The sequence below is a fragment of the Hyla sarda genome, chromosome 1 (assembly GCF_029499605.1).
Source record: "Hyla sarda isolate aHylSar1 chromosome 1, aHylSar1.hap1, whole genome shotgun sequence".
In the NCBI taxonomy this organism is placed as follows: Eukaryota; Metazoa; Chordata; class Amphibia; order Anura; family Hylidae; genus Hyla; species Hyla sarda.
Genome location: NC_079189.1, coordinates 402,688,942 through 402,704,852, shown reverse-complemented (window position 1 = coordinate 402,704,852; position 15,911 = coordinate 402,688,942). Strand labels below are relative to the sequence as shown.

Sequence of the window (15,911 nt, the reverse complement as noted above, 5' to 3'; positions counted from 1 at the left end):
CTAAATCCAGAGCTATAACCACAACTTCACCAAGATAGCCAGTATTCCAAGAATGGGACAAGATAGCGGCACTCCAAATCCAAAATCAAGTGGTTTATTCACACATCTGTCAGTACATCGGGCAACGTTTCAACCTTCTCAATTAGGTCTATTTCATGCTTGAACAATACCTCATTGACAAGTTTGAAGCGTTGCATGATGTACTGACAGATGTGTGAATAAACCACTTGATTTTGGATTTGGAGTGTTGCTATCTTGTCCCATTCTTGGAATACTGGCTATATATACTGTATATATATATATATATATATATATATATATGCATATACTTTTCTTTCTATGAATGTATATACCAGCCATATGCAAATGTGAAGGCGTTAATATACAAAAATTTAGTGTATATTTCAAGAGATCCTCTGAATGAGATACCTGAATGTGATGTAAACTTAACTTTCCATGGGATTTTTTCCCTAATAAGTAATGAAGTTATCTAGAATCTCCTCTGACAGATAAAGTAGGATTTTACCTCATTGCTCTTTAGTCTGTTTACTTTTGCTTCCTCTTCCCATTGAAGTTTTCCATCTATTAGCAGCAAGGAAAAAAAGCATAACATCACTGCATGAATAATGCTCATTGTACCCTCAGATGTATATTAATACACTACATGTGGCCTGTTTTATTCTGAATTTATGAATATTATAGAGAAGGATCAATTCAAGCTTGCATTACAGAGGTTTTCCAATGTGGACAACCCCTCTCCAAATTAAAAGGGTTTTTCAGAGCAAGATTTATTGATGACCTTTCCTCAAGATCATCATCAATATCAGATTGGTGAAATGCCAACACCTGGCACCCCCTGCCAATCAGCTTTTTGCTTATGCTATGGAACCTGCATGCAGAGTACAACTAGTAGGAAGCAGACATTTCTGTTCAATGTGTTGTGGCCAAGAGGGTTACTGCAGTTCAGCCTCCATTAAAGTGAATAAGAGCTAATCCGCAGTATACCAGAATGGCCACTACACGACGTAATGAGCCATCTGCTTTTGCTCTATATATTTCCTCTTTTATATATATATATATATATATATATATATATATATATATATATATATAAAAATCAGGGAAGAGCTGGATCTTACATGCCCGGAAACTGTAGGCTTAGCTCTAGCCCAAGAGAGGCATTTCTATAGTGTAGGGTCAGTCCCAAATGAAGTCACCTTATCATGGTGGGATGGTACACACTATTTAGCCAAACGGAAAGCTCAGAACCTCTATTTTTTCTATGGCAATGTAAAATGTGTTATATTCCACATATATCTTAGTTCCAGCAGTGTGCTGCTGTAATAGTCTTGTTTGTAACTGTTACTGTGTACTGTATGCTGACACCACATCTCTGACTAACAGCTGACCTGTGGTGGTGCCAGGTATTGTTCCCCCTCTGTTCTGATATTGACAAACTGTCCTGAAATTTTGCTCAGAAAACTTTAATAGCCATACTAGTCTTCTTGCTGAAATCATGTAAAATATCTCATCTTTGGGCAACTATACTGTACATTTTGGGTAACCATGGTATTGCAGAGAAGTCCATATCAGGAACTGATATTTGCAGCCCTGAATACCCAAAAACTAAGAATTTAAAAGCATATGCAAAGTTGCCTTATTTTTCATGTATTATTTATTAGATCAACTAGCTGAGTATCCCATCCTCATATCCCGTCCTCACATCCTGTCCTCACATCCCATCTTCATATTCCGACCTCATATCCCGTCCTTATATACCATCCTCATATCCCGTCCTCACATCCCGTCTTCATATTCCGACCTCATATCCCGTCCTCATATCCCGACCTCATATCCCATCCTTATGTCCTATCCTCATATCCTGTCCTCAGGTGGGACTGACTTGTGATGAAGATATTGTAAGCTGAAAATAGAAGGGGACGTGGCTTTGTGGTACTGGGTGTGATTTGCAAGCCAGACCGATGCACAAAAAGGGTAGAGAATAAAAGGGTGGGGCTTAAACAGTGGGCGTGTCTTTGTGAGATGGGGAGGGGCTTGAAAGCCTGATTGACCCATTCACCAGGAGATGCAGAGCGGAGCTTGTGGAGTAAGGTACTGGAAGTCCCATACACTTGCATGAGACTTGAAACAAAAACACATCTTTTATATAAGGGTGTATATAAGGGTTAATTTAACTATCATATATTTTTATTTGACATATAAGTAATATGTGTACCAGGTATTGAAATATTTCCAGCCGTACGGAAGTTATGTGGAAACATACATTTCCCATATATTTGCATGGGACTTTAAACAAAAACCCTGACCCTCACAAATTGGGGTAGTTAAGGGTTAAATTAACTGTCCTATATTTTAAGTGGACATATAAGTAACATGTGACCAAGTATTATCGAAATATCTCCAGCCATTTGGAAGTAATGCAGTAACATATATTTCCCTTAGACTTGTATGGGACTTTAAACAAAAACCCCGACCCTGGCAAATGGGGGTAAGGGTTAAATTAACTATCCTATGTTTGTTGTTGACATATAAGTAACATGTGTCAAGTTTCATGTTAATATCTTTAGCCGTTTGGACGTGATGCTGGAACATACAAACATACATACACACATTGAGTTTTATATATATAGATAAGAAAGCTAGCAAAAGTGTACATAGCCTTTAACCTCTCTTTCTGGATTGGGCTAGTTTATATAGAAATCTTTAGCAGGGTTTATCAATGGCGCTGTAGAATCTGTAGCTGCTAGGTAAATGCTATGTGAGGTGCAGTAATAGATTTCTATAGACTCCTAATAAAAGTAGAAGAGAATATGAACAAGCTGTGCCTGAAATAACATTGAATGGGCTGCTGATTTCCAGAAAGTTTCAAGACCCATTTAACTTACAGACAATTTGTGGTCCAAGGACTGGTCTCCCTTAGATGCTATATCCCAGAAAATGGTTTGATAACTAAACTGTTTTTTGTTTTTTCTTTGTGGTCATGGATAATTCTCTTTCCTATGGTATGTAATAATAACTGTGAGGCTTCTTTAAGGAACACATTTTCAACTGAAAAAAAAGTTAGAAAAATCTTCAAAGCATATACTGAATAAAGCACAATTTAAACCTAGGCAGATGTCCCACTGTAATTGAAGGACCCATGGCAACCCGGGGAAGATGTCCTATGTTTGTTAAGCTGAGTGTAACTGAGTAATAGCAATATCTCATAGACTGAGAAGAACAGTTATAGCCAACAAAGCATAATTTAAACTTCTACAGCTCTGATATAAAATCTGTAACACAGTCCCAATCTCATATATTCAGGGACCTGTACTTTGGGTTGGGTACTGCAGCTAGAAGAGTCAGAAGAGACTTTCTTGGGCAAACAGGGAGCCAGCCAGTTAGAATTGTCCTCAGGACTAGTGATCATACATGTGGGCTAGAGTGAAGATTGCCAACTTCATGTTCGATGCTGTACTTCAGTTTTTGGGTTACTCTAACTACTCTTGGCGCTTGTTTATCCAACTGTTAAGGTACTGTGTCTCCATTTTGTGGAAGAATTTATTGATCTATAGTAAAGTTGTGCCTTCTCCACAAATTTTTTGGGCCTTTCTGCACCATACCATCAAGGGCACCCCAAACACTACCAGTCTGGACATCTTCCAGGATGTGCTGTGAGGGAACTAATACCATTATCATCTACTATGCTGCCCCCTCAACACGATGCCAGCCCATAGAGTGTGGGGCAACCCTGTGGAGGTCCCAACCATCCCACAGGCATTATTCCCTGGGGCCACATCTGTGTCCCCGGCGGGTGGCCACACATACAGCCATATACCCAAATATGTTTACTATTCCTATTCCAACTGGGCACATAATGATGTCAGGGCAGAGGGCAGAGAAATGAACACAATCACAGTACAAAGAATCAGAGCCTACACTATCACTACTCATATTTAGGTGCTAGGTTTGGAAAACGCATGGTCAAAAAGGGACATTTATGGTTTATGATTTATAGTTTTACTTTTTAAGTTCACTATAAACCGTAATATAGAAATTTTTTAAGACAAAACTACTAGAAATCATAATAATCTTGTATCTAAGGTTGACAACCTGTCAAACAACAGCCAACAATCGGATTAGCCAATCAAAGGGATTATTTTATTCCTCCATGGCACATGGATCCACGTAGGAAATACTGTAAATGATAACACAAAAATGCTGCACACAGCTTTATAGTTGTTTTGAAACGGGTCTGCTGCTCTGTAAATGAGTGCTCTGTAATCTCTTCAACACTGCTCCACTCTTCCTGATGACCAGTAGCATCCCGTCCTCCTACTTAGCAGTCTGCTGCCCGGTAGGACATGGGACACCTTTGTTTGTCATGGTTAGTGCAGGCACAGTAGGCACCGCACAATCAGTGTGTGTCTAGCCTTCAGGTTAGTGTCTAGCCTCATTTGGTGATTCTGCTAATATCTTTTAGTGCTGATAATGCTTTTATTATTGTACAAAAGGTATTCTGTGATATTGGGGATCACGGTGAACATATTACATGTTATGGAGATAGTACTAGCTATAATATGTAAATTACCTGTACTTTGTGATTTGTCATATTTGTATAAAATGTTTATGTCATGTTTATTTGGTCACTAATGTGTAAACATCTTGGGTAATATGTTCAAAAAATACCCATATATTGGTTTAAACATAGCATCCATGTTCCATAAAGGAATAAAATAGTTATTTTGATTGACTTATCCTCCGGTTGGATGCTGCTACATATGGACTTGTAAATATGGTGCTTCTGTGGATACAGGAATTAGTCAGGGTATGTTCACATGGCGGAATTTGTTTTCAATGGGATTCTGCTGCACTGTGCACACAGCGGAATTTCCATGGCAGGTTGGGTCTGACGTAATATGCGCTCTGCTCTCTATATAGTAGTTGCTGCCAGTGACCACAGATTCCCTGTTGAGGGAGAGAGCTAACTCCCAGTCTTGTGCCTTGTCTCTTTAATATACAGCTCATTATAATGACATCATCACACCAGCTTATACCAGCACATAATATGAGGCATGGGCACCAGACAGAAAACCTCCCTTCTTCTATGAAACCTCTATGTGTGGAGATATAGGGGCACAAGTGCACATTGCTGCTTTACAAGTCCAAATCCCAACGGGCAGCAGGTCAGTCATTTCAGGCTTCAATAAATTACATTGGGGACCCCAAGCACTGAAAAGACCTAAAGAGGGCAATACAGGGTAAATTGGCACAGATTAAAGAGCATCTTTTGTGCCCATAAGCCATTTATTTTCCCTTTAGTATCTTCTGCCCAATTGACATTTATTGACACTTTATTGCTCCTCTGTGAAAAAATGATTCTAAAGAGGCAATAAATAGCATAGGGGCACCAAGGTAGCAGTGAGTAGTAACTGGGCAGAAAGTGGCACTTAACCAAACAACAATAAAAGCAATAATTGGCAAATGGGCACATAATTCAGTGCCTCCTGCACTGCTCTAGATCCCCAGGGATACTGGAACTAACACTTTTACTGCTTTAGACCAACAGCAAAACAGACTCTACACTGTCCTATATCACCAGGGAAGCAGGCTATACCTCTTGCTCCAGACCACCAGGGATATATACATCAACCACTTCCATGCCCTAGGCCACTAGGGATGTAGACAAGAACTTTACCTTGGTGCCCTTTACCTTGGTGCTGTTTAATACTATTTTCCTGGATGCTATGTGACCCTCTATATCTAATTGCTTTATTGCAATTTATTGGGGTCAGGGGTCTTGTCTGGAGTCTGAACAAATGTAAGGATCTGGAATATGGAGTCTGGTCTGGAGTAACATATCAGTGCTTAGCTGTTTGTTACATTATTTCTAAGCACTGCGGAATCTGTAGGCGCCATATAAATAAATAAATAAATAAATAAATACATAAACCTAAAGAGGGCAATATTTTGGCTTGACCTTGCAGGAAAATGTGCCCTTCCCTTAAACACAAGGAGCTGGTAAATGTTCATGCTTGGGGGATTCCAATTCCTAATTTACAATAGGTCCATTTCTTTTAAGTTATATCCCTACATGTTTTCTGTCAGAGGCATACACCGGGAGCTTTACAATGAACAATAGAGTGGAGGCACTAAAACACAATTTTGCACAGGGCACCATGCAGCCTAAAGCTGCGTTCTCAGCCTGTACAGTCCCAGCCTGTATGAAAATTAAAAACTAATAGAAAATCCCCTATAGAACAACTCTATTAGGTCAAAAAGAGAAACAGAAAGGGATTTAAGGCCAAATATCTTATCTCATGCACTATTTTTCTACTTGACTCTTTCGTGTTAAATCATCATCCAAATGAACTGGTAGATTGAAAAATGCTGTACAATTTTTCTCCCTTTACGTACATTTAGTTTCTAAGACCATATTTGTTGTTTGCATCTTACCTGGTCCCTTCTCTATGAAGACGACTTTTGAGTCAGAGAGGAAGTTGGAGCCATATAGTAACAATTCCTCCCGGCCATTGACTGAGCATGCACTAAGGCTATAGTTCTCCACTTGAGGGAGTTCTTGAGCAGAACGTTGAGCTGTATTGAAAAGAGGAAATGGAAGTGTTAAAGTCTAAGCATTTAGGTATTTTCCATAGTTTCTGACTTTAGTTAATTTATTCCATTCTCTTTTACTAGTACAGTAGGTCTTAGAAATCCCTCGTGTGATAAGAGTGTTTACTAAATGAAATTTATATGTCATGTGTACTATATACAATTACCACTGAATGTCAGGAATGAGAATATAAATATCTTGGCATAGTTCTCTGCACGCAGACACAAAATATTTCAACAAAGTATCAATTTAACTTCCATAGCTATTTAAGCGACTAACCTTACATAACTTTAGAGTAAAAGGCCCGATGCTTTGTATTCTTTATGTTTATCTAGATATCAGTTTCCTATAGATCTACATTGATTTCCTATCTATAGATCTAAGATTTCTTATAGATCTACATTGATTTCCAGTTATGTATGGAATATACCCAGTGGCGTGCATAGAAGAAAAAGGGGCCTCATAGCAAAGATCAAGCTAGGAATCATATTATGGTGTCAAATTGTCTTTCCCAGGAAAGAAAGATCATGGGGGAGATTTATCGAAACCTGTGCAGAGGCAACATTGCCCATAGCAACCAATCAATTGCTTCTTTCATTTTTTAGAGGCCTTGTGAAGAATGTCAGAAGTAAACTGATTGGTTGCTATGGGCAACTGGGCAACTTTGCCTCTGCACAGGTTTTGATAAATCTCCCCCCATTTGTTTATTTCTCCTTGCTTTACATGATCCTTAAGGGTACGTTCACACATACAGTATCCTGCGCCGATCAGAAGCCGTGCTCAGTCATTTAGTTTCCATTGAAATCTGCAGCAGAAAATTCTGTGAATCAAATCCTGCGCATCAAATCTGCGTACATGTGAACGTACCCTAAAGGGGTATTTCAAGCTCTCACATGGTAAGAGAGAGGATAAGCATCTGGTGAGGGTGTTAGGGGCAGTCTCACCGCTGGGACCTGCAGCAATCTTGAGAATCTCCCCTTTGAATGGACTAGCGAGTGGCACATGGGCAAGTCCTCTTTATTCATTGTCTGTGGGAGCGCTGGAGATAGCAGAGCACTGTACTCCCACAGACAATGAATAGAACAACGTTGTAAATGCACTACCCCCTGCTCTATTCCAAAGGGAGACTTGGGTCCCAATTTTTGAGTTTGCAGCCGGTCGTACCCATTTGCATACAAAAAAATATGTCCTCTGGACCACAGGGTAGATTTTGCCCTGACAAAATCCCAACTGCCTCTGCCCAGTTTGGGTGCTCAGATGGGTGTATCCCAGTGGCATTGATAAAGTCTTTGCTGAGACATCTCTGACTCCTAATTTTTCTAGTACCTTTCCCACCCTCTATACACATTTTCAATCTATAGCGCCCCAGGTGGTAATACTACCAGAGACAGTAATGATGCTCCCCATTTTCCCTACACAGTAAAAGTACCCCCCATTTCTGTACCACACTGTGATAGTACCCCTCTTAGTCAGTAGACAGTAATAGTGTTCCTCCCCTTTTTGCCCCACACACAGTTACAATGCCACCTTTGGTGCTTTGTACACAGTAAAACCTCCTTTTGTGTCCCCACATAGTAGTATGTTGCTTTCAAGAGTAAGTAGTAGGGCATTCTGCTCCACCATACTTTTCAACTGAATCCACATCCTTGGAAGACACCGATATAACTGAAAGCAGTGTTTACTCATGGACGTATAGGGAGGGCTACTTTTCCCTACAGTTCAAACCTGTGTTGCAGCTGAAGAGGGGGCATTTTTATTTAGTAATTTGTATGTGTACTTGGTGTTTTTTTTATTTATTTGTAGTCTCCAAGTATGTCTTTAGTCTCCAAGATTTCTCCCGTGTTTCCCCCATACACTGGAACTCACTACCCCAAAATATCTGGATTTTACTCACCAACAAGATCTTCAAGGACAACCTGAAAACCCATCTCTTCAGGACAGCCTACTACCTACAATAACCCTGCTGTCACTGTAGTGTACTATGAACAGCTGCTTCTCTACATGCTCAACACGTTATATATGTTGGGTAACATTTCTCTCCTGCTTTTTCGTACATTGTCCTTAACCCCTTAAGGATACAGCTAATTTTCATTTTGCTGCTTTTGTTTTTCTTTCCCACGCCTTTTAAGAGCCATAACTCTTTTATTTTTTCATTCACAGACGCATATGAGGGATTTTTTTTTTTTGCATTCCCAATTGTACTTTGTAATGACACCTTTAATTTTACCTATCTGAAAGAAAATGGTAAAATAAGAATGATTAAATTTTTTATTGGGGAGGGGGATCTTTTATATAATTTAATAAAAAAAAAATTTTGTTTTACATTTTCCCATAGGGGGACTTTTTTTTTCATCAGACTTACTGTATAATGCTATGAAATAAGCATAACATTTTCCAGTAAAGGCAGTCTGATGCAATCATTAGACTGCATTTACTGGACAATTTTATGCTTATTGCATAGCATTATACAGTGAGATCGGCGTTCCTCTAATACAACCTGGTTCTCCCAGGCTGCATCATAAGATTGACAATCCGGCGGAAGGAGGCAAGTAAAGGGACCCTCCCCCCACCAATTTAGCTCATCAGACAACCGCGATTACGTTGTGGAAGTCTGATGAACCTACTGAGCTGATGGACCTAACCAGAGCTAAATCTAATTTATGCTTTAGACACTGTGATCTGCATTGATCACGGCATCTAAAAGCTTAATGACAAACAGAGCAGCCAACACTCTTTGCTATTTAGTAAGCCCATCTCCTGTTCACACTTCATAGTTATATAATGCTCTAGCGCATACATGTAGGTCCTGGTTCGTTAAGTAACAGACAGCAAGGGCATGCATTTACGCGCAATGTCATCTTGGTGTTAAAAGAGACCTGTCAGCTCTATATCGTGCTCAGAGATACAGACATGGGCAGATAACTGATAATGACAAAACCTACAAAACAAATTACCGTATTTTTCGCCCTATAGGACGCACCGGCGTATAAGACGTACCCAATTTATAGGCGCAAAATCTAAAAAAAAAAAGATTTTGAACCCAATAGTGGTCTTCAATCTGCGGCCATACAGGGGATCCCTGAACGGAGAAGACACCGAGGAGGCAGGTAAGGTCCCTCCCGGTGTCCTGTAAGCACTAACCCGGCTATTCATTCGGGCTGTTCGGGACCGCCGTGGTGAAATCGCGGCAGTCCCGAACAGCCCGACTGAACAGCCGGGTTAGTGTCACTTTCCCTTCAGACGCGGCGGTCAGCTTTGATCGCCGCGTCTGAAGGGTTAATACAGGGCATCACCGTGATCGCAGGTCCCCGGCGTTGATGGCCGCAGGGACCTCCGCTATAGGGGTGTATTCGCCGTATAAGACGCACCGACTTTTTCCCCCCAGTTTTGGGGAAGAAAAAGTGCGTCTTATACGGCGAAAAATACGGTATACCTTTCTCTTAAATGATTATAAATTCATGTTTTCCTTTCAAGTTCAAGTGCCAGAGAGGAAGTGCTGAGAGGCCTTTATATTTATTCAGGCACCAGGACTGAGGTGCACCGAGACTCTTGCATATCCTATAGTTACACAACTGATGATATTCTTATGGTACTATATAATATTTACAATCTTTACTTACAGCACTCTATAGGTATAGAGGCCACTTGTAGAGAGATGCCTTTTCCTCCTCCTTGTGGAATATGTACTCTAAACACAAGACGGACACGGGTGTTTTTGCGGCCAATATCTGTTTCACCCTTCCTTAGCTCAATGTCTGAATTCCGGAGTTTCAAGATTCCAGCGCAGTCTATACTGGAACATCAGACATATACAATATCCATCAACGTATCAAATCAGTAAAACACATTTCATCAAAAAGCCTATAGATGTAAATCATGGTGAAAATAAATATGTCACTTAAGTGAAATTCCCTCCTGTTTGTGACATACAACTTACTTGGCACACATGTTGTTTTCAGGCAGAAGAGACATTTCCAGAACTTTGGTGCTTCCCACAAGAGCTTCATAACTGGGTGTTGCTACCATTTTTCCTGTGATCCTATGAACTTGGTAGAAGGCATGAGGTCTCAGGTTGCGCTCATCTGCAGTGCCAATGAACATCTGAAGGTTAAGTGGCTTTTCATTGTAGCCTAAAAGCTGCAAAGCATGGGATTAGATATATCTTTATGTGCCATTAAAAACTGTTTGTTATAAAAATTATTGCCACAGTTAATATTCTCTATCGTTAATCTCAAAACTTAAGACTATGTGCACACTGGTGGTGGTTGCAGTGGTGGTAGTGGTGGTGGTAGAAGTGGACGGGGGGTTCAAGCTCTTAAGCTTCCATTGACTTCACTGGGAGCTTCAGTGCATAGCTGAGTGAGGTGACATTGCATGGTTGTTGGCATGAAAATGATTGTGGTTTCCGCACCAAAAGCCAAGCGGTTATTACCCATGTGAACTTTCTCTGATACTGCCCTGCTATGACTTTCTTATGACAACATGTCTCTTTAGATTTTTTGATTTCGGACACTCCACACCAGTATTCACGCATACTGCAATTACATGGTTTGTAAGTTGAAAAAAAGACAAGAGTCCAATAAGTTAAACCTAAAACCCTACTGTGTTGATCCAGAGGAAGGCAAAACCCCCTATGCCCCGTGATAGAGGAAAAATTCCTTCCCGACTCCAATATGGTCATCAGAATAAATCCCTGGATCAAAGTTCTATCCTCATAAATCTTGTATCCATAATCTGAGATATTATATTTTTCCAGAAAAACAGCCAGCCCCCCCTCTCCCTTGAACTTGTTTGCCCCCTTGTTATGGTTACCCGCCTAGGTTTAAAAAAAAATCACTAGAAAGTTCCCTGTATTGTCCATTCATATATTTGTACATTGTGATTATTTTTTCATGGTTGTATTACAAGAGCCAAATAGCCATTTGAGGGCTTTTTTTTTTTTTTGCAGGATGAGCAACTTGTTTGTTAATGTTTGTTAACTTTTTTAAGGACATTGAAAAAAATACAGCATCTAAAATTTTCACAGTTCCCCATTTGGTGATTACAAATTTATAAAGCTTTTTTTAAATTTCATTTTTACTTTTGCACAATATAACACTATACCACACTTAAGAGAAAAAAACATTGATGTAGTGTTAAAAAGCTAGGCTTCTTGTATAAACAAGAGAGAGTTAGGACATGGCCTTGTGAAATGCAGTGGAAGTGCTGGTTGCCTGTGTGTATGAAGAAATATGCCAGAGCTCGGACATCAGAATGCTAGCTTCCTCTTCTATAGGGAAGGTAGGGGGACTGAGAAGGTGCTAAGGTGCTGGGGGACTGGAGGCTAAGAAGGTGCTAAGGTGCTGGGGGACTGGAGGCTGAGAAGGTGCTAAGGTGCTGGGGCACTGGAGGCTAAGAAGGTGCTAAGGTGCTGGGGGACTGGAGGCTGAGAAGGTGCTAAGGTGCTGGGGGACTGGATACTGGGAGATGTGGCACAGGACTGTTTTGAGCTGATGAGGAGAGCTACCTGTGCAGAAAGGGTGGTCTCTTGGAGAAGCTGTTGTACTGCTTTCACAGGTGGGACCTGGACATGAAGCAGACAGTGAGTGACCCCTTATGATATCCTGGGGCTAGGAAGGAACTGTGGGTGGAAGTAGGGGGCTTACCGTATTTTGTGTGGGCCACTGCTAAAGTGGTGTAGGCTGAGGCATGGTCAGCCTGTGTGTAATAAGGACTGAGAACTGTGATGGGGTAAACTTGTAAAGAGAACTTGTAAAGAGTAAATAGTTAAGTGTTCAGACCTGGAGAAAGCTGTAGGTAAATTCAATTTTGAAGGTTTAAGGGGGAATCCTAATCTTGAGGGGTAGTCAATAAGTACAGTGGGAACTGGTTGCCCTATAGGCCTGTGAAGTGGCCTGGAACATTAAGCCTGTACTCTAGAATAGATTGTGGGGTAGGATGGGCAATGGATAGTGGAAGAGGTGATAACATGGGAAAGATTGGTTCTCACAGATCCCTCTCTTAGGGACCCCACATTTTTGTTAGAAGAGTAATCAAAGGTAGGCCTTAGTCAACATGTGGGGTTATTTATGGGGCTAACTACTGTGTGAGGACACTGTTATGGGGAAAATTAAGAACATTTTGGAGGTTACCTACTCTGCATGGGCCCTACTGGGAACAAATTACTGTGAGGGTGCAATATTAGATGGGGACAGCTACTGTGTGTGTGTGGGCACATACTAGGGGTAACTAGGCACTAATACTGTGTGGGTCAAAAAGGGACATTGTAAAGATAACTGGTGACCAGAAGAAGTCATCATGGCAGTCTGGGCCTAATGGGAAAGATGACTAAAATAAAAGAACTGTAAGTCACTTGATGTAACTGTATTGTAATCACAATATGGTCACTATGGAAGTAATGTTGGATTGTGTATAGTGACATTCAGTCATTAGGCGGTGGTAAAATGTGTACCATTTTTTTGTCCCTTGTATAGTGTATAGTGGATATATTGGTAAGATTGCCCTTGGTATACTGGGTTTTATCTAGTAAGAATATGGTGGCAATGTAGTCACTATGGGGGAGATTTATTAAAATCTGTGTAGAGGAAAAGAGAGAGATTTTTAAAAGGGCCTCTGAAAACTGAAAGAAGTGATCCGATTGGTTTCTAGGGACAATTGCACCACTTTTATTCTGCACAGGTTTTGAAAAATCTTCCCCTATGCCCTGATAATTTGTGGTCATAGTGTGGTGGTATTATTTGTCTTTCATATAGTGTTAGTCTTGGATTTGGTCAATAACCGCAAAATGATAGTATGCATGTCATAATACTTGTTCCTTGCATACTGGTAATTGGTAACTGTATCAGTATTTTATAGAGGTATAAAGCAGTCCAGTGTATAAATACCTTTTTGGTACTTATTCACTGCAGATTTTCTGCATGAAAATTTTCTGTGTACTCTCTCCTGTGTGAACTATTGAAATGGTGTTTTGGAGGGAGCAACAGCCCAAGGCCCATGGTACTGTTATTATGTCATTGGGTGGGTTAGGTCTTTGTGCACACCAAATTTATCAGTCTGTCTGAGTGCAAAAACTGTCTGATTTGCCCATAACCACCAACCACAGATCAGCTTTCATTTTACCACAACTCGGTAAGATATGACAGCTGAGCTTTGATAGGTTGTTGTGGGCAAATCAGGCAGTTTTTTTTCTTAAATTTAGAAATCTGGGCCTATCTGGATTTATGACCCTAATTTCACATTAAAGTTACATGAAAACCACAATTTCTACTGATATGAATAGAAAACATTTGTCTTAAAATTTGCATTCAGAATTGACATGACATCATTTTTTATGCATTTTATTCCTGTTTAAGACCATGGCACTTGACAATCTGCACTGATTCTATAAAGCATATTTTTGTATGAAGTTGATGTAGTTATTTTTTCTAGAGGGGAAGAAGATGTAGATTGTGTATAAAGAGAGCACAGGCAAGCATTAATGTCCTTTTAGAAGCTCAACTATACAGTATGTAAGAATGCAAGCGTGGGAAAGAGAAGAGATGAGAACAGCTGGGAATCATCTTGTCACCCAATGAGCTTTATGATGCTAGAGCCTGTTCCTTACCCACAGCGCTATCCCCCGCCTCTTAGATATACAAGCTGATTGACTTGGCTTTCAGGCTTGGATTACTATACAGGAAAGTCACAAAGAATCTAAAACCATGAGTATCAGATCAGTCCGTATTGTGCACTATCCAATAAAAGTCAGCACTATGTATACTTACTCTGCATATCACCTAGCTTAGTCTATAACATCGGCCTCCTTTAGTTTTCGGGTTGGACACATTCACATATGCTCCACACATCCACACATAATGCTATTATGGCAGGATGTTGCGTCACTACCAAGGTTTTTTACATCATATCAAAACTATATATCATATAACACAACTTTTTCTTTACAAAATGTTCATAAAACAGTTTTTTTTTTCAAACCTGGAATTGGAAATGTAATTGGATTCAAGTTTTTTTTTAACTGTCTGACATGAAACCACATGTATGGTTCCAGCTTGTATCTTTCCTTTCATTTTCCCCTAATAAAAGGGCAGTGTCATTTGCAAAAACTTTTTATATAACATAGCTAATAACATTGTTTGTATATTTGTAATATACATTTGTTAAAACGTAAATTTTGGGATCAAAAACCCTATCTCATATTGGCTTCCATTCAAGTGGCCTCTGTTGAGGTTCGTGTCTTTCTGCTGTATACAATAGTGGAGACCTCTGTATTTGCCCTAAAACAGGATCCTGTAAAAAAGCATATACCATGCAGTATAATTTTTATTTTTAATATAAAGCTATGCATGCTGGATACCCCCAAAGTGGCAGTAGTGGTAGATTAAAGGACAACTGTAGTGGTCAGAAATCCCTGCCCAAATGTTCCCCAAACAAAAGTTATACAATTCAGTCAATTAGTTCTATTTACCTATATGCAGCCGTTTCTGAGATATTAGAGTTGCCAGCATAGCCCAGTAGTCCTGCGTCCGTCCCCTATTCATTACATTGCAGCCGCCATCTTGGGGACGGAGATCTCTTCCTCCCAGCAGTGTTTGTGCTCCCCCTAGCCTCTGTCAGGTCCTCCCTGCTTATGCATATGCATGAGCGGGTGCTTTCTGAGGCAGCCATAGGCTCATCCTCAGAAACGCCCCTATCTGTAAGATTCAAGCAGGGGGAGAATGAGGACGTCCACAGCTCCTCCCCCTCCCCTGCTCTGTCTACATAGGACCTCACTTCTCACGGGGAGGTTTCAAGTTTTCATGGGGGAAACACAGAGCAAACCACAGAGCAGGGAGGGGAGGACATGTGTGTGAAGGAGACATATTACACTGCACGGGCTGGTGGTGTATAGACTACAGGGAATAAATATCATACTGGAGATGATTCTGTGTGTGAGAGGGGGGGGGACTACTGAATGACACATGCTGGGAGTTGTAGTCCCTGTTATGTGTGTGTGTGTATGCCAGTGTTTCCCAACCAGGGAATGCTGGGAGTAGTAGTTTTGCAACATCTGGAGGCACCCTGGTTGGGAAACACTGGTGTATGAACTACAACTCCCAGGAGATTACTGAGATACAATAGAGGTGTTTGTGAACTACAACTCCCAGGAGACTACAGAGATACAATAGAGGTGTTGGTGAACTACAACTCCCAGGAGACTACAGAGATACAATAGAGGTGTTGGTGAACTACAACTCCCAGGAGACTCCTGATACAATAGAGGTGTTGGTGAACTACAACTCCCAGGAGACTACAGAGATAC

The 15,911-nt window shown here is 40.5% G+C and overlaps 1 protein-coding gene and 1 long non-coding RNA gene across 3 annotated transcripts in view; one reads left to right on the top strand and one right to left on the bottom strand.

Moving 5' to 3' along the window:
- Window positions 1–15,911, bottom strand: part of NFATC4 (nuclear factor of activated T cells 4) — a 90,537-nt gene that overhangs the window by 14,664 nt on the left and 59,962 nt on the right. For both annotated transcript variants that reach the window (XM_056528160.1, XM_056528157.1), the window contains 4 exons: window positions 10,551–10,750; window positions 10,234–10,406; window positions 6,457–6,597; window positions 527–582 (listed from right to left, as the gene is read on the bottom strand). In XM_056528160.1, coding sequence (XP_056384135.1) covers window positions 527–582; window positions 6,457–6,597; window positions 10,234–10,406; window positions 10,551–10,750 — 570 coding nt within the window. The remainder of the gene's footprint in view (window positions 1–526; window positions 583–6,456; window positions 6,598–10,233; window positions 10,407–10,550; window positions 10,751–15,911) is intronic.
- The window catches only part of LOC130277512 (uncharacterized), a 68,555-nt gene that overhangs the window by 18,608 nt on the left and 34,036 nt on the right, over window positions 1–15,911 (top strand). The window lies entirely within an intron of this gene.